This window comes from Microcaecilia unicolor, chromosome 4 (genome assembly GCF_901765095.1).
Source record: "Microcaecilia unicolor chromosome 4, aMicUni1.1, whole genome shotgun sequence".
NCBI classification, from domain to species: Eukaryota; Metazoa; Chordata; class Amphibia; order Gymnophiona; family Siphonopidae; genus Microcaecilia; species Microcaecilia unicolor.
In genome coordinates, this window is record NC_044034.1 from 54134551 (window position 1) to 54154182 (window position 19632).

At 46.8% G+C, this 19632-nt stretch overlaps 1 protein-coding gene across 1 annotated transcript in view; it reads left to right on the forward strand.

Moving 5' to 3' along the window:
• DYNC2H1 (dynein cytoplasmic 2 heavy chain 1) overlaps positions 1 to 19632 on the forward strand; it is a 1078189-nt gene that overhangs the window by 527211 nt on the left and 531346 nt on the right. Inside the window, 2 exon segments of the mRNA XM_030202388.1 lie at positions 6538 to 6705; positions 15953 to 16083. Of these exon segments, the coding sequence (XP_030058248.1) occupies positions 6538 to 6705; positions 15953 to 16083 (299 nt within the window).

The following is a 19632-nucleotide window of genomic DNA, read 5'->3' on the forward strand; positions in this document are numbered from 1 at the left end:
AGGGGTAGGTGGAACCCTTGCTGGACTACTCATCTGGTAGGTTGTGCAGGACTGACAGAAGAGCTCAACTTGCTTGAATACACCCGACCAGAAAAACCTGGCCAAAATCTGTTTCCAGAAAAACTGGGCCAAAATCTGTTTCTGGGTTTTCTCCTCCCCCAGGTGACCTCCTCACAGGTGACTGTGGGCTAATTGCATGACCTGCCTATGGTAGGGTTGAGGGACTAACAGTTGTTCTACCTCTTCCCATTCCATGGTTCCTTTGGCCACCCTATACAAGTCATTCTTTATTATAAAATACTGGAGTGCTACCTTAGAGGGGTCCTGGCTGCCCACAGGATTCCCATCTACTGAAACAACCCTAGCTTGGTCTTCTCTGAGGGACTCATCCTGTGATTGTGCCCTCTTAAAATTCTCTGTAGCTCCTTCACTACTCCATTCAGGTTGGTTGTATGAAGGGTCTGGTGTGTCCGGACTGCCGTCCTCTCCCGGCTCTGGATCTCCATTGTGTAGTCCTGTCCCTTTCCCTTGGGGAGGAGAAAACACTTCAGCCCTAGTGGCTTAAATAAGAGAGATAATCAGGTATAGGTGCAACCAATAAAAATCTTTATTGGTATCTCACTAAGCCAATACAAAATAATTGTTCTCTCTGGAGCAGGTTGTCACCCAGTAGCCAGACGCACAGACTGAATAACAAAACTGCTCAGCAAAACTTTCCTAGCCATCACATACAGTGGGGGAAATAAGTATTTGATCCCTTGCTGATTTTGTAAGTTTGCCCACTGACAAAGACATGAGCAGCCCATAATTGAAGGGTAGGTTATTGGTAACAGTGAGAGATAGCACATCACAAATTAAATCCGGAAAATCACATTGTGGAAAGTATATGAATTTATTTGCATTCTGCAGAGGGAAATAAGTATTTGATCCCCCACCAACCAGTAAGAGATCTGGCCCCTACAGACCAGGTAGATGCTCCAAATCAACTCGTTACCTGCATGACAGACAGCTGTCGGCAATGGTCACCTGTATGAAAGACACCTGTCCACAGACTCAGTGAATCAGTCAGACTCTAACCTCTACAAAATGGCCAAGAGCAAGGAGCTGTCTAAGGATGTCAGGGACAAGATCATACACCTGCACAAGGCTGGAATGGGCTACAAAACCATCAGTAAGATGCTGGGCGAGAAGGAGACAACTGTTGGTGCCATAGTAAGAAAATGGAAGAAGTACAAAATGACTGTCAATCGACAAAGATCTGGGGCTCCACGCAAAATCTCACCTCGTGGGGTATCCTTGATCATGAGGAAGGTTAGAAATCAGCCTACAACTACAAGGGGGGAACTTGTCAATGATCTCAAGGCAGCTGGGACCACTGTCACCACGAAAACCATTGGTAGCACATTACGACATAACGGATTGCAATCCTGCAGTGCCCGCAAGGTCCCCCTGCTCCGGAAGGCACATGTGACGGCCCGTCTGAAGTTTGCCAGTGAACACCTGGAAGATGCCGAGAGTGATTGGGAGAAGGTGCTGTGGTCAGATGAGACAAAAATTGAGCTCTTTGGCATGAACTCAACTCGCCGTGTTTGGAGGAAGAGAAATGCTGCCTATGACCCAAAGAACACCGTCCCCACTGTCAAGCATGGAGGTGGAAATGTTATGTTTTGGGGGTGTTTCTCTGCTAAGGGCACAGGACTACTTCACCGCATCAATGGGAGAATGGATGGGGCCATGTACCGTACAATTCTGAGTGACAACCTCCTTCCCTCCGCCAGGGCCTTAAAAATGGGTCGTGGCTGGGTCTTCCAGCACGACAATGACCCAAAACATACAGCCAAGGCAACAAAGGAGTGGCTCAGGAAGAAGCACATTAGGGTCATGGAGTGGCCTAGCCAGTCACCAGACCTTAATCCCATTGAAAACTTATGGAGGGAGCTGAAGCTGCGAGTTGCCAAGCGACAGCCCAGAACTCTTAATGATTTAGAGATGATCTGCAAAGAGGAGTGGACCAAAATTCCTCCTGACATGTGTGCAAACCTCATCATCAACTACAGAAGACGTCTGACCGCTGTGCTTGCCAACAAGGGTTTTGCCACCAAGTATTAGGTCTTGTTTGCCAGAGGGATTAAATACTTATTTCCCTCTGCAGAATGCAAATAAATTCATATACTTTCCACAATGTGATTTTCCGGATTTAATTTGTGATGTGCTATCTCTCACTGTTACCAATAACCTACCCTTCAATTATGGGCTGCTCATGTCTTTGTCAGTGGGCAAACTTACAAAATCAGCAAGGGATCAAATACTTATTTCCCCCACTGTATATACTGTTGTGTTTCGTTTCTCCTAAATCATGTGATTTCTCCTAAACTAACTTATAATCTTATATGGATCTTCCTGTTTCCTTCCATCACACAATATAGTAATATACAAAAATGGCAATTTCCTCCATTGTATCATCCTCTCCTACTTGTGTACACATGCACACTTTTTTGGCAATTGGCTAATTCCTGATCAGTAACACGTGCTCACAGCGTTCAAATAACCATGTAGCAAGCTAGTATGAAACACCTGGTGTCCTTCTCTGAACATATATTTCCGTTGGAACATCATGGACTCGCAGGGTCCTCAGTCTCTCATCACTACCAAGGTTATATCCAATTGCATCTGCCATATATGGGCTGCATAGCCTCAGTTCCTCCTGTCACCTTGACATGTAACGTGTACTTTTCATTTACTGAGAAAGCACTGTAGCTTACATGCAGCTGCTGGAAGAAACTAAAAATATGCTGAAGACAGCAAGGTTAGGAAAACTGAGGGCTAGCAGGGCCATATTACAGGCCTAATATAGGAAGGAATATATACCATCCACTGCAGCTCCTAGATTTAGAGAGCAACTCAGTTTCTCTAACAGCCGCTGGCGGCAGGGTTTAAGCAATTTCGGGCTTTTGGTATGCAAGTCAGGGTCCTCCAGTGGAAAGATCTTGGGGAAAGACAACGACTTCTTCTTTTGGCCAGAGATCAGCTGGGCCCAGATGGCACTGAAACTTTGGAAATCCTGGCCCAAAACTTTGGGATAAGGTACCCAAGGCAAGACTGCTACTTCCAGCTTAGCTTGCCCTACAGGTATTTTAGGTTTCAACAATTTTTATTGATGACAATTCCAAATACGCATAGCCAATAATATAAGTGATACATACATTCAAGCATCATAACTAGTACGATAAGAACCCATTAGTAAAGGTCGTCATCAAAGTTTTCCTTTTAACAAATTTACCCTCCCTATCCCTGCCCTTCCTTTATTATACACTGGAGTAGGGAAGGATTTATCAAATACATCGCCAAACTGGTCTGAACATACTGTAAAGGCAATTTTCAACCCTTATTATTATCAACAATACTTGTTATGCTTTGTCTTCAAGATTGGCTTTAAAGCCCCCTACTCCCCCCCCCCCCCCCCTCTCACCTGCACTCCCCTATTCCCCTTTCTGTCCCCTTACCCTTCAGGTATTTTAAAGGATACTTGAGCTATCGGATATTGCCTCTGGTCACCATGTACGCAAGCCAGGGTCACAGTCTGCTTGTAATTCAATTACAGATGGTTGATTATCTCTGCTGGATTCCTCCAGTGCTTGGTATGGATGTGTTTCCAGCTCAACTTGTAACGTGCAATTTCTTGGATGGAAAACTTCAACAAAATTGCAGTCATGTATAGCTACCAAATTCACATCCATGGCATCTTCAGCTAGTTCCTGGCAGTCCCTAGCTATATGACTTCTTCCCTCACACCTGAGGAACTAAGGACCCCATGGCTGGGCTAAGTGTACGCGGTGCATTCATGGGTATGAGGGCTTCTGTCGCTCCAACCCCTTCCTTGGAGACCAAGTATTTATACTTCCTTGTCCTTTTGGCTGTGCCCCTCCCATCTCACTTCCTCCCTGGGCAGAACTAGTGATTTTAAGGTGACTTGGACTACCTTAAGGGTGTAGGGCAGTGTTCTATATCCCCCCTCACAAGCAGTTAAAAAACATTAAAAAAAACAGTATACACTATAATATAGTATGCTACTTCTATTCTCAACATAGCACGTCATAGTAGACAGCACATGGCGTAAGCAGAGGTAGAACATGGAGACAGATAACAGCGAGTAACAAGAGTTTAGGTAGAAGATGAGCTTGATTGACTTAAGGAAAAATTACATATGGGGTCATAAAGGACCAGATTCCGTGAATGGCACCCAAATGTACTCACTGGAAATATCCACAATTAACTTGTATTCTTTAAAGGACACTCTGTGCCAAGCGCCCTTTAGCACTTAGTGCCGATTCCTGCACCCAACCCTGGGCACAAGGACTTAAGCCTGTTGAAACCTGGTGCAAATCCTGGCACACAAATTAGGCATGCAACCCATGAACTCTGTAACACTGAACACAAATTTTTGGAATGCTCTTGACCTGCCACAATTCCAGGAATAACATGTATAGAATGTTTGTATGTTTGGGAAGCTCGCCAGGTGCCCTTGGCCTGGATTGGCTGCTGTCGTGGACAGGATGCTGGGCTCGATGGACCTTTGGTCTTTTCCCAGTGTGGCATTACTTATGTACTTATGTGCATCTCCTTTTGGGTTGTGCACAAGGCACTTTGGGCTTAATCCAGACTGCCCCAATTTGACTACCCCTATCGGACCGACCGTTCACTTGTCTATTAGATTGTAAGCTCTTTGAGCAGGGACTGTCTCTCTTTGTTAAATTGTACAGCGCTGCGTAACCCTAGTAGCGCTCTAGAAATGTTAAGTAGTAGTAAATTAGCGTGTAGGCAGATATGTGTGTATGTCCTAATTAGTTCTAATTAATGCCAATATTTGTTAATGGCTTATTAATTATTCTGTGTGTGCACCTGCCCTGCACCCCCAAATTTGGGTGACTTATATAGAATCTAGGGAATAAGGTGTATGTGTCATAAGCAAATCTTGTTGCACTAGGTGTAGCCAATGTTAGAACATAAGAATAACCATACTGGGTCAAACAAATGGTCCATCTTGCCCAGTATCCTTTTTCCAAAAGTGGCCAATCCAGGACTGAAGTAACTGGCAGAAACCCAATTAGTAGCAATGTTCCATGCTACAAATCTCAGGGCAAGCAGTGGATTCACCATGTCTGTCTTAATAGCAGACTGTGGACTTTTTCTCCAGGATCTTGGCCAAACCTTTTTTTTAAATCCAGATACACTAACCACTGGTTACTACATCCTCTGGCAAAGAGTTCCAGAGAAAAAGTATTTCCTTCTAATTGTTTTAAAAGTATTTCCATGTAACTTCATTGAGTGTCCCCTAGTCTTTGTACTTTTTGAAAGAGAAAAAATCTATTCACTTTTGCTCATTCTACACCACTCAGGATTTTGTAGACCTCAATCATATCTCTCCTCAGCCGTCTCTTTTTTCCAACCTGAAGAGCCCTAACCTCTTTAGCCTTTCCTCATGTGAAAGGAGTTTCATCCCCTTTATCATTTTGATTGCTCTTTTTTGAACCTTTTCTAATTCCGCTATATCTTTTTTGAGATACGGTGACCAGGACTGAACGCAATACTCAAGGTGAGGATGCACATGGAGCAATATAGAGGCGTTATAGTATTCTCTGTCTTATTTACCATCATTTTCCTAACGATTTCTAGCATCCTGATTGATTTTTTTTTTGCCACCACTGCACACTGGGCAGAAGACTTCAGTGTATTGTCTCCAATGACACCTAGATCTTTTTCATGGGTGCTGACTCCAAAGGTGGACCGTAGCTTCAGGTAAGTATGATTTGGATTATTCCTTCCAATGTGTGCATCAATTTGCATTTGTCTACATTAAATTTCATCTGTCATTTGGATGCCCAACCTTCTAATTTCCTAAGGCCTTCCTGCAATTTTTCATAGTCCGCATGTGTTTTAACAACCTTGAATAGTTTTGTGTCATCTTGTTCCAATTTCCAAATCATTTATAAGTTAAATAGCACCAGTCCCAGTACAGATCCCTGTGGCATTCCAGTATTCCCCCTCTTCCATTGAGAGAAATGGCCTTTTAACCCTACCCTCTATTTTCTGACAAATAACCAATTCCTATTCCACAGCAGAACATTGTTCCTATCCCATGACTCTTTATCAACATGTTTATTCATGCCTTCGAAGAAGTGAAGGGAATTGGTGAGGAGACTTCACTTGCCTGAAACCATGCTGACTCTGTCCCATTAAACCATGTATATTTGTGTTTTGTAATTTTATTGTTTAAAATAGTTTCCACTATTTAACCCGGCACTGATGTCAGGCTTACTGATCTGTAATTTCCCAGATCACCCCTGGAACCCTTTTAAAAAATTGGTGTCGCATTGGCTATCATCCAGTCTTCATGTACTACGCACAACGTTAACAACTGTCCTTGTGTGTGTGACTGTCTAGTTAGTTGGTTCTTCCTTCAAAGGTTTGGGAGAAAAACTAGACTTCCACCTGCTTCCTGAAGTAAATATAGTATTAATGGTATATTATTCTTTTTAGGATCATCGCACCACTCGCAAGATTTTGTACTGGAAATTGTGGCATATGAAGCACGTCGCTTGTACCGTGACAGGCTTGTCAGTACGAAAGAAATCAGTATATTTGATAATATCTTAATGTCTGTGTTCCAAGGAGACTGGGGCTCAGATGTTTTGGATAATATGGCAGGTAATACATTTTGAAACAAAATTAAACAGCAGAACTGGCATACTGCTTATCTGAAAGGTAATCGCTCGAGCACAGCAATTTCAGTCTATCCCAGTGGGTCCCAAACTTTTTCAGTTCACAGCATCCTTTGTGCCCAAGCATTTCACTTCCTGGCCACACTGATGTTCGCCACCCCCCCCCCCCCCCCCCGGTCACACAGGGAAGGAAAACAGAGACTGGCCTATTGACTTCAAATTTTTTACTTCATCCCGTCTCCTATTTTCATCCAACCTCTATGGCAGTCGCCTCTATGAATCCTGAAGGCCGTCTGCTCCCTGTCCCCAGTGGCCGTGACAAAAAAAAAAACCAAGTACTGGAACGCAGCATCCTTCAGGCTTGCACTGTCAGCTCTGCTGGTCTTCTACCCCTGCTGACATCAACTTCCAGTTCCGAGGGCAGAGGACTGGCAGAACTGGCAGCATATGCTTGAAGGCTGCTCAGCCCTGTGCCTGTTCTTGTTTTGTTGTTGTTGTTTTTCTGTCGCTGCTGTCTGCAGTAGCAATTCGGGTGGGATGGAAATCCGGATTTTCCATGGCACCCCAGAGAGTTTGCTGCGGCGTACCAGGGTGCTGCGGTGCACAGTTTGGGAAATGCTGGTGTATCCACAAACACATAAAATTGCTGCCAAAATAAAAGAGTGGAAGGAAAAAGACACCTCAGAACTTCTGTAGCTTTAGTTCATCTTTTATATATAATCGTTGCTCTATGAATAAAAACCCTTCAGTACAATATATAAAAATGCACACCAACTAAAATACTGGCTATATTTATACGTCTTCAAATACAATCATGACAGCTCTTGAATAACAGCAAAAAGTTCTTCATTACAAAGTCATAACAACCTCAGTTTTAAAAGGAAAAACTTAACAATAACAAAGAACAATATACTACAAAACTTAAGGAAAAAAGGAGTGGGAAGGGGGGAGTAAAGAAAATACTAGTTAGCAGGAGATTTAAACTAATACATTAAAAAAAAATGAAGGTAATTTCTATCTCGCCGCACCTTATGCCTGGAATAGGCTTCCTTAGCTATTACGTCTAGCTCCATCCCTGGCTGCCTTCAAATCCGGGCTAAAGGCCTACCTGTTTGATGCTGCTTTCAACTCCTGACTTGTAACTTTTATCCTTGTGTCCTTCTGTCTGTCCATCCCTTATCCTTTTTGGTCCAGTCTGTTTGTCCTGATTTAGATTGTAAGCTCTTTTGAGCAGGGACTGTCTTCTTCATGTTCAATTGTAAAGCGCTGCGTACGACTGGTAGTACTATAGAAGTGATTTATAGTAGTAGTAGTACAGTGAAAGCCCATCACTACAACATATGAGATTCTACTTCACCAAACTAGAGGATGGACTGTAAGCCATTATGGGCCTAGGGGGCTTTCTTGCATCCAGGAAATTTTTAAACTGACTAATCAATTTTAACTAGAAATTTCTCTACACATTTTAACTTTGGCTTCATTTTCAAATGTCTTCAGAATCTGAGTCCATTGAAAGCCCACTTTTCTCCAATAGGAAGCTTCAGAGGATTTTTTTAACTTCTAAAATGTTGTTACTCATTAGTAACTCTTATGAAAAGCTTCCTTTCTTTGAAGGAAAATGTTTTGAAAGTTAAGTCAAAGTTAAAAAGTTTAGAAAAATGTCAAATTAAAATTGATAAGTATTTTAGCTGGTGCACATTTTCACATATTGCACTGAAAGTTTTTTTCAGAGAAGAAAAAAGGTGTAAACCTCTGCAGAACCAAATGAAGCAAAAAAGATAGCAGGGGTGGTCCGTGGAAGGACAGGAGTTCATTAAAAGTATCTTTCTCCGAGGATAAGCAGGCTGCTTGTTCTCACATGTGGGTTGGCGTTCACGGTGGCCCAAGAACGGCAAATTTTTCTGAGCAAAAATAAAAAAGTTTTGCCAGATCCTTCTGGGGTGCGAACCATGCGCACTGCGCATGCGAGGACGACTTTCTGCCCGTCGCATGAGCGTTCCTGCTCATTTTTTTCTTGTCCGTGGCGGAGAGGCAGCGTACTTCATTTGTCTCTTTGGTTTTTTTGGCCCAGGAAGAGCTTTCGACAATTTTGTCATTTCTTAAAAAAAAACAAAACAAAAAACTTTTCCTTTATTTTTTCTTAGTGTTTTAGGCCACTTTTGTAAGTTTTCTTTCTTCTTCGAAGCAGCAATGTTTTAGGCTGCTCAGTCGGGTCTTACCCTCTTTTTTTCTTTTGTGCCTTTCTTTCTTTCAAAGACACCATCATGTCTTTTGATTTCTCCGAAGCCATTTTTTCTTCCATGTCATCGAAGACATCCAGCGGCTTCAAACGTTGTACTCAGTGCAACCAGACCATCTTGGGTACCGATACCCACGCTTGGTGTATCCAGTGCCTTGGACCCGACCATAGCCCAGTCGCTTGCAGTCTGTGTCTTCGCATGAAGAAACGGACCCAAGCGTATCGAGAGGCCCAAAGAAAAAAGCTTTTTGGGGCTCAGTCCGGTCCTTTGACATCGACATCTGTACCGAGGTCGTCGTCGTCGACATCAACATCGAGGGACGCATCGACATCGGGAGCGAAGGTAATGGCTGCGGAACGACCAACTCGTGCTTGGAGCAATGAGGCATCGAGTGTGTCTCCACCTGTCTCGAAGCCTCCTGTTATGTCGGACCCGGCCCTGAGGAGACATGAGGATTCCATGTCTTCCTCATCAGTACCGAGGAGTCTCGATGACGAGCAAAGGCGAAGAAGCACTGTCATCGTTCTCCTTCGACACATGGTGCCGGGAGCTCCAGGGTGTCGAGGGATTCGGCACCCGAGAAGCGTCTGCGCCAAGAGGATCGCTCTCCCTCTATTCAGGAGGTGCCGATGCATCGCTCTAGACAAGCGCTTCAGTGCCCTGCTTCCAGAGCTTCTGGAAGGGTTACTGCGCCAGTCTGCTTTGGTGTCGGGGGTGCGCCTTCCGTACCGTCTGCTGCAGCTGTATATGGCCCTTTGCCTGTGGTGAGGTCTCCGACCTCGGTGTCGCCTGCCACCCAGGTCGACACCCCTTCGACGTCGGTGGAGGAAGCTTCACCAGAGTCTAGGCAGGCGTCGACGTCTCGGCACCGCCATCGAGGACGTCGTTCCTCGGCGTCGAGGCAGGCTCAGTTTCGGACTGCTCTGAGAGATATCTTGTCCGATACTGAAGATGAGCGTTCGTGGGAGGAAGAGGAGGATCCCAGGTACTTTTCATCTGATGAGTCCTATGGGATTCCTTCTGAACCTTCCCCTCCACCAGAAAGGAGACTGTCTCCACCGGAGAGTCTGTCCGTTACCTCCTTTGTCCAGGAAATGGCTGCAGCTATTCCCTTCCCTATGGAGGTTGAGGATGAGCCCAGGGCTGAGATGCTCGAGGTCCTGGATTATCCTTCTCCACCTAGAGAGGCTGCAACGGCTCCTTTGCATAATGTACTGAAGGAAGTCCTTATGCGAAACTGGTCGTTCCCTCTGTCTAACCCCGTGATCCCGAAAAGAACTGAATCCCAATATCTGATCCATGGGGAACCTGGATTGATGAAGTCTCAGCTACCTCACAATTCCATGGTGGTGGATTCCGCTCTCAAAAGAGCCAAGAGTACTAGGGACTATGCCTTGGCGCCCCCAGGCAGAGAATCTAGGACCTTGGACTCTTTTGGAAGGAAGGCGTATCAGGCTGCTATACTCGCTGCCAAAATCCAAACATACCAGCTCTTCATGAGCATCCACTTGTGGAACTCGGTGAGGCAAATGTCTAGCTTGGTTGATGCACTCCCTACGGAGCAGGCCGAGCCTTTTCACCAGGTGGTCAGGCGGCAGAAGGCGTGTCGAAAATTCCTGGCCAGGGTTACATTCGACACTTTTGATGTAACATCTAGGATCGCTGCCCAAGGTATAATGATGCACAGACTCTCATGGCTGCGTGTCTCTGACCTGGATCATTCGGTTCAGCAGCGGATGGTGGATGTTCCTTGCCAGGGGGATAACCTTTTTGGTGAGAAAGTAGAGGATCTGGTTGACCAGCTCAAAAAGCACAGTGATGCTATGAATTCTCTCTCCCGCCGGGCATCTTTTGCTACTACCTCCTCAACTAGGAGGTTTTTTTGGAGGGAAGAGGAATGCTCCCTATTCCTATGCTAGGTGTAGGTACACTCCTGTTTCTCGGCAACCTGTCCAGGCTCAATTCCAGCATGCTCGTTCTCGTCAACAGTGTGCGCCTAAGGCCTCTGCGGCTCCCCAGCAAAAGCAAGGGACGGGCTTTTGACTGGCTCCAGTTCAGCATAGCCTCAGTAAAAGTGTCCGTGCTGGACGACTTGCCGGTCGGAGGGAGGTTGATATTTTTTCACCAAAGGTGGCCTCTCGTAACCTCCGACCGGTGGGTTCTTCAAATAGTCCGGTCAGGATGCACCCTCAATCTGGAATCCAAACCTCCAAATTGTCCACCGGGAGCTCATTCTTACAGTTCCCAGCACAAACAGGTACTTGCAGAGGAACTCTCCGCCCTTCTACAGGCCCAAGCGGTCGAACCCGTTCCACCAGAGGAAGAAGGGCTGGGATTCTATTCCAGGTATTTCCTTGTGCAAAAGAAAACAGGGAGGATGTGTCCCATCCTAGACCTAAGGGCCCTGAATAAATTTCTAGTCCGAGAAAAGTTCAGGATGGTTTCCCTGGGCACCCTTCTTCCCATGATTCTGGACTTAAAGGATGCTTACACCCACATCTCAATACTTCCAGCTTACAGGAAGTATCTTTGATTTTGGCTGGGAACACAGCACTTTCAGTACCATGTACTGCCTTTTCGCCTCGCGTCTGCGCCCAGAGTGTTTACCCAATGTCTAGCTGTAGTCGCAGCGTCGCTACGCAGACTGGGAGTGCATGTGTTTCTTTATCTCGACGATTGGCTGGTGAAGTGCACCTCGAAGGAGGGTGCTCTGGAGTCCATGTGAATGACTATCCGGATGCTAGAGCTACTGGGGTTCATCATAAATTATCCCAAGTCCCATCTCACCCCAGTCCAAAAATTGGAATTCATTGGAGCCCTGTTGAACACTCAGACAGCTCGAGCTTTTCTTCCCGAGGCAAGGGTGGACAACCTTCTGTCCCTGGTGTCCATGGTTCAAGCGTCTCAGCAGGTTATGGCTCAGAAGATATTGAGACTTCTGAGGCACATGGCCTCCACAGTTCATGTAACACTTATGGCACGTCTACATATGAGATCGTCTCAATGGACCCTAGCTTCCCAGTGGTTTCAAGCTGCGGGGGATCTAGAGGATGTAGTCCAACTGTCCACCAGCTTTTGGAATTCTCTTCAGTGGTGGACGATTCAATCCAATTTGACCCTGGGGCGACCATTCCAAGTTCCTCAGCCAGAGAAAGTGCTGACAACGGATGCATCTCTCCAGGGGTGGGGAGCTCATGTAGATGGGCTCCACACTGAGGGAGCCTGGTCTTTTCAGGAAAAAGGTCTACAGATCAATCTCCTGGAATTAAGATCGATCTGGAACGCTCTAAAGGCTTTCAAAGATTGGCTGTCCAACCAAGTAATCTTAATTCAGACAGACGATCAGGTTGCCATGTACTACACCAATAAGCAGGGGGGTACCAGATCTCACCCTCTGTGTCAGGAAGCCATCCAGGCAGGCGTAAACAGTCTGGCCGACAGGTTGAGCAGGATAATGCAACCTCACGAGTGGTCACTGAACATGGACGTACTTCGCAAGATCTTCCGAGCGTGGGGCACCTCCTCGTAGATCTTTTTGCCACTCAGATCAATCACAAAGTCCCTCAGTTCTGTTCCAGGCTTCAGACCCACGCAAGACTAGTGTCAGATGCCTTTCTCCTGCAGTTGGGGAACAGGCCTTTTGTATGCGTATCCTCCCATACCTCTAGTAGGGAAGACTTTGCTGAAACTCAAGCAAGACTGCGGAACCATGATCCTGATTGCACCCTTCTGGCCACGTCAGATCTGGTTCCCTCTTCTTCTGGAGTTGTCTTCCGAAGAACAGTGGAGATTGGACTGTTTTCCAACCCTCATCACTCAGAACGAGGGGTCGCTTCTACATCCCAACCTCCAGTCTCTGGCTCTCATGGCCTGGATATTGAGAGCTTAGAATTCACCTGCTTGGGTATTTCAGAGGGTGTGTCCCGAGTCTTGCTTGCTTCCAGGAAAGATTCCACAAAGAGGTGTTACTCTTTCAAATGGACGAGTTTTGCCGTTTGTTGTGACAGTAAGGCCCTAGATCCTCTTTCTTGTCCTACAAAGACCCTGCTTGAATACCTTTTACATTTGTCAGTCTGGTCTCAAGACCAACTCCGTAAAAGTTCATCTTAGTGCGATTAGTGTTTATCATCGCCGTGTGGAAGGTAAGCCTATCTCTGGACAATCTTTAGTTGTTCGCTTCATGAGAGGTTTGCTTTTGTCAAAATCCCCTGTCAAACCTCCTCCAGTGTCATGGAATCTCAACCTCGTTCTCACCCAGCTGATGAAAGCTCCTTTTGACCCACTAAATTCCTGCCATCTGAAGTACTTGATCTGGAAGGTCGTTTTCTTGGTGGCTGTTACTTCATCTCGTAGAGTAAGTGAGCTTCAGGCCTTGGTAGTTCATGCACCTTATATCAAGTTCCATCACAGCAGAGTTGTCCTCCGCACGCACCCTAAGTTCCTGCCAAGGGTGGTGTCGGACTTCCATCTGAACCAGTCAATTGTCTTGCCAACATTCTTTCCTCGTCCTCATACCCGCCCTGGCGAAAGCAGTTTGCACACCTTGGATTGCAAGAGAGCATTGGCCTTTTACGTGGAGTGGACAAAGCCCTTTAGATATGTCACGTTTTCAAGGCAGAAACTAGGTTTGTGAGCCCTTGGGCCACTGTCGAGGAGCGTCAGTGGCAGGTGAAACCACCCCACACCAGAAACAAGGCAGAACTCTGACAGAAACAGCTAGACTTCACCTGCACTTGACCGCCATTCCTCAGGAGTTGAGCTCCTGGGTGCAGGCGGCCGGCAGGACTTACCGGTCAGGGCAGGAACTGAATATCAACTAGGCTGAACAGGGATTGAGGGTCAGAGGGGAAAGGAATAAACATGGCCAGCAAGGCAGGAAACGGGGCTAGGACTCACAGACAGACAATTCTACACAAAGCAGGAAATGGACAAGCTAAGGGACAGGAACTGAAAGCTGGCAAGCAGCCTCTGAAACAGGGTACACACACTGACAGAAAAGACACAGTACTGAAAGCTGCAGAGCAGCCACTAAGCAAGAGACACAGACGAACAGAAACTAGACCAAGAATACAAACCAGAAACAAGACTAAGAAATAAGCAATAAACCTAAGCTAAACTACACAAAGAGTAACTAGAAACAGACAAGGAACTATACAAGAAACCAGACTAGGCAGAAGTGCAACAAAGCACCAACAAACCAGGGACCTTAGACGATGCAAAGGCAAACACAAAAGTTTCCAGGTGATTAATAAAGCCCATCAGCTGCTGAAGCTCAGCTGCTGGAATCACAAGGCAGCTAGGGTGCTGTTCAGGCACAAACAAGAAAAGCAAGTCTGGCAGCCCGGAAGATCCAGACCAGACTGGGCTAAAATCTGGAACGGGTGACAGTCCATAGCAGCCACCGGTTCTGGCCACCAGAGAGCGAGGTGAGCACAGACAAGGAAACAGTCACCATCATGACAAGATAGTCCGCCCAGTTGTTTGTTTCTTTGGATCCCAACAGGAGGGGAGTCGCCATAGGAAAACACACAATCTCCAATTGGCTAGCAGATTGCATATCTTTCACTTACGCCCAAGCTGGACTGACTCTGGAGGGTCATGTCACGGCTCACAATGTTAGAGCCTTTTCTGCGTCAGTGGCACACTTAAAGTCAGCATCCATTGAGGAGATTTGCAAGGCTGCAACGTGGTCATCAGTCCACACATTCACATCTCACTACTGCCTCCAGCAGGATACCCGACTCAACAGTCAGTTTGGGCAGTCGGTGCTGCAGAATCTGTTCGGGGTTTAGAATCCAACTCCACCCCCCTAGACCCATTTTTGTTCTGTTCCAGGCTGCACTCTCAGTTAGTTGTTTATGGTTTCAGGTCATTCCATGTTATGTTCTCACCGTTGCGAGGCCCAATTGACCAATGTTCATTGTTTTGAGTGAGCCTGGTTGCTAGGGATACCCCACATGTGAGAACAAGCAGCTTGCTTGTCCTCGGAGAAAGCGAAGATACATACCTGTAGGAGGTATTCGCCGAGGACAGCAGGCTGATTATTCTCACAAACCCGCCCACCTCTCCTTTGGAGGAGGAGTTTGTTTATTTGCTTTTTGATTAAACTGAGCGGGAACACTCACACGATGGGCGGGAAGTCATCTGCGCATGTGCGGTGCACGCGCTTTGTGCGCCAGAGGGCTCTGGCAAAACCTTTTTATTTTTGCTCGGAAAAATTTGCCATTCCTGGGCCGCCGTGGACGCTGACCCACATGTGAGAACCATCAGCCTGCTGTCCTTGGAGAATACCTGCTACAGGTATGTATCTTCGCTTTATTGTAAAAGGACCTAACTTGCCCAAGTTTCGACTTTACCTTTTTCAGGGGTCATTGGATTCTTAAATGCAATATTGAAAAACTGCCTCAGCAGAGAGAATCAACATTGGGACAGCAGGTCAGCTTATTTCACAGCAGTCTCGATGATGTTGATTCTCTCTTATGAGATTGGCTGCTTTACTGTGGAGTTCACTTTCACTCCACAGTAAAGCAGCCATTCTGTGCTTTTCTCCCAGCTGCTGCACACGCTGCCCAGCACAGACAGCCTGCTATTTTAAAGGTATATAGTGTGGTGTTTTGACAGTTGTGTATTTACACAAGTTGAGAAATCGAACTCCTGATGAAGGCGTTTTAGCCAAAATAACGGACCATCATCTCCAAACAAATGTCTTTACAGTATTTGTCAACATCTACAAGCGTTAGTGTGTGCTCCATATAGGGCTTGTATATGTTGTGTTTAATAAAGGACTTCTTTTTTTTTTTTTTCATCTTGGTCATTCCCACCTTCCCTGTATGCTTCTTCTGACTGCATGGGATTATATGGTTTTCCCTTCTTTTTGTTTGGACTCTAAAAAAAAATTGTCTCTCGACAGCAATTTTTATTTTTTATGTGTTAGTGCTTAAACAAAAGGAATTTCTCATTGATCATAAAATTATTTTTGCAATGTTTTCACAGATTGCTTCTATGTTACTTGGGGAGCTCTACATGACATAGGTATACTAACAGCTCCAGGACAGTCATTACCTCCTCATGGGCGACCACTTGGCAAACTAAATTCTAGTGAATTAAAAGATGTTATCAGAAAGGTAAATATGTAGAGCCTTGTTAAGAACTTTGTTTTTGTTGTATTCAGAAACATGTAGGCCAGCTGATAACAGGATTGTGCACTAAAATGTGTTAACGTTGGTGTGAATCACATTGATTTTGCTGCAGGCTACTGTGTATAGGGTAGTTACTGGGCCTTATCAAAAGTAACTGAACCATGACAGTGTGCATGGGTTCCTGTAACATCTTGTATGACCTATGCTAACATTAAACACAAGTTATTTTTAACTGTACCTCTCCTCAATGATATTGAAGAAGTGAGTAATCAAGTACAATAAATGAAAATAAATAAAATAAGTTTTGCACTTATTCGGTTGTTTGGCAAGTCTTGTATTTAGTTGAGGACTTAAAATTGATGTGGGTAATGAGCTTAGGGATATTATTAACATGGGCTGCTGTTAAGATGTGTAATTTTACCACTAATTAGTAAAAAGTGCTGTTAGCATAGGTACCATTTTATACAGTGAGAAGTAGTTTACTAATAACTGGGGTTAACAGTAAAGTAACACATCTAATGGTAGCCCACATTGATTCTCGCTTGGTTCTCAGTTTTACAAGGGACTTAGTTCTGTTCTCAGTTCAATTTTTCAATGAAACATTACCAGTCAAGATAAACGGATGTTGAACAGAAATACCCTTTTGATCTATATAGCCTGAGATTATTGTCTTCAATCTCAAATCACTCCATCTCCTTTGATATGATTATTAGAAGCTATCGGGTCAATATTAAGCTGTAAGTTGGCGTTTTTTTATAAATGCTAGTCTTGGCAGACAAAAAATATCTGGATTATAGAGTGCCACTATCTAGGTTCGAGAACACTAATAAAGGCCAAGCAATTATTGGATGTTGTACTAAATTAGGAGAAAATGTTTTTTTTTACCTCACTATGCTTTCTTCCAACCTAGCTTACCGGCTGTTCATGAGCCAATGAAGATAATTTTAGGATGCTTGTACAGCGTGTTCACATTTAAATATCAAAACAAAATAGGGATACCCACAACGACTAGTCTCTACTGCTTGGCAAAATCTTTTAAAAATTAAGAGGTTAGATAGAAAATGTATACAACGTCACACTAGATATAATATATATATATATATATATATATATATACTGTATATTTCTCCGAGGACAAGCAGGCTGCTTGTTCTCACTGATGGGTTGACGTCCTCGGCAGCCCCCTCCATCGGAAAGTTTACTAGCAAAGGCCTTTGCTAGTCCTCGCGCGCCCATGCGCACCGCGCATGCGCGGCCGTCTTCCCGCCCGAAACCGGCTTGAGCCGGCCAGTCTTCTTTCGTCCGCGCTCGGTACGGTCGTGTTACGCCGTTCGTGCCCCAGAGAGTCGACCTCGCGCGTCCTTTTCGACGTGTTTTTTGCTGTTTTTTCCTTGAAAAAGTTCGGGAAGCGCTCCGGTAGTGTTCCGGAAGACCCTTTCGGGTTTTCTGCCCTTCCCGTATTTCTCAGTTTTTGCCCCGTAAGTTTTCTTTCGTTGTCGGGGTAGGCCTCTTTTGGCCTCGGTCGAGATTTTTCTCCCTCAATTTTGGTGCTTCAATTTTCGCCATTTCGGCTTTTGATTTCGCCGGCGTGATTTTTCCGCCCATGACATCGAAGCCTTCCAGCGGCTTCAAGAAGTGCACCCAGTGCGCCCGGGTAATCTCGCTCACTGATAGGCACTCTGCGTGTCTTCAGTGTCTAGGGGCCCAGCACTGCCCTCAGAACTGCAGTCTGTGTTCCCTGTTACAAAGGCGGACTCAGGTAGCGAGATTAGCCCAGTGGAACGTTTTGTTCTCGGGCTCTTCGTCGGCATCGGCACCGGAGGCATCGAGTGCATCGACGTCGTCAGCGTCCGGACCATCTTCCTTGGCTGCCGCTCCATCGACTGCATCGAGGCATCGGACCTCTGCATCGGCGCCGAGGCATCGGGCGACTGCATCGACGTCGGTGGTACCGAGACTTCGTCTGCTGATGTCGTCGGACGGAGGTGCATCGTCAGGAGTGCAGGTGAGGGCTGTCCATTCCCCTGCTGGTGGCGGTGAGCCTTCGGGTGGGTCTCCTCCTACCCTGAGGGCTCCTGCGGTACAGCCCCCCTAGGATCGACCCTCTTCGGTCTCGGCCCCGAGGAAGCGACGGATGGATTCTACGTCCTCCTCGTCGGTGCCGGGGAGCTCCGGTGACATGCTTCGGAAGAAGTCGAAGAAGCATAGACACCGGTCTCCTCCCCATGTCGGCACCGAGAGCTCTGGGTCGCCGAGGGATTCGGCACCCAGCAGGCATCGGCACCGAGAGGACCGCTCACCCTCTGTTCAGGAGGTGTCGATGCGCTCCACTCTGGACAGCCCGGAACAGCCTCCTCGCCCGGAACAGGTTCTGACGTCGACGCCTGCATCGACCTCTCAGCCTTTCTCTGCAGCCGCTCTAAACGAGAGCCTCCGGGCCGTTCTCCCAGAGATTCTGGGAGAGCTGTTGCGCCCTACCCCTCCGGTACCGGCGGTGCTTGCGCCTCCGGTACCGTCGAGCGTGGCGCCGGCTGGCCCATCGCCCAGGTTGAGGTCCCCGACGCGGTACCGACAGCGGCCACCTCCCAGGAAGGAGGGAGCTTCGCCGATGCGGGCGAGGGAGTCTACCTCTCGACGCCCCCACCGTGGACGGGGTTCCACCGAGTCGAGTAGGGCGAGGTTGCAGACGCAGGTTCGTGAACTTGTGTCTGACACCGAGGGTGAGGCCTCGTGAGAGGAAGAGGAGGACCCCAGATATTTCTCTGACGAGGAGTCTGAGGGTCTTCCTTCTGATCCCACTCCCTCTCCTGAGAGACAGCTTTCTCCTCCCGAGAGTCTGTCTTTTGCTTCCTTTGTCCGGGAGATGTCTACGGCCATCCCCTTCCCGGTGGTTGTGGAGGACGAGCCCAGGGCTGAAATGTTTGAGCTCCTGGACTATCCTTCTCCACCTAAGGAAGCGTCCACTGTTCCCTTGCACCATGTCCTAAAAAAGACATTGCTTGCGAACTGGACCAAGCCACTAAGTAATCCCACATTCCCAAGAAGATTGAGTCCCAGTACCGGATCCATGGGGACCCAGAGCTGATGCGCACTCAGTTGCCTCATGACTCTGGAGTTGTGGATCTGGCCCTAAAGAAGGCTAAGAGTTCTAGGGAGCATGCTTCGGCGCCCCCGGGCAAAGACCCTAGAACCTTAGACTCCTTTGGGAGGAAGGCCTACCATTCTTCTATGCTCGTGGCCAAGATCCAGTCTTACCAGCTCTACACGAGCATACACATGCGGAACAATGTGCGGCAGTTGGCGGGCTTGGTTGATGCTCTTCCCCCTGAGCAAGCCAAGCCTTTTCAGGAGGTGGTCAGGCAGCTGAAGGCGTGCAGAAAATTCCTGGCCAGAGGAGTTTATGACACTTTTGATGTTGCGTCCAGGGCCGCTGCTCAAGGTGTGGTGATGCGCAGACTCTCATGGCTGCGTGCCGCCGACCTGGAGAATAGACTCCAGCAGCGGATTGCGGACTCGCCTTGCCGTGCGGACAAC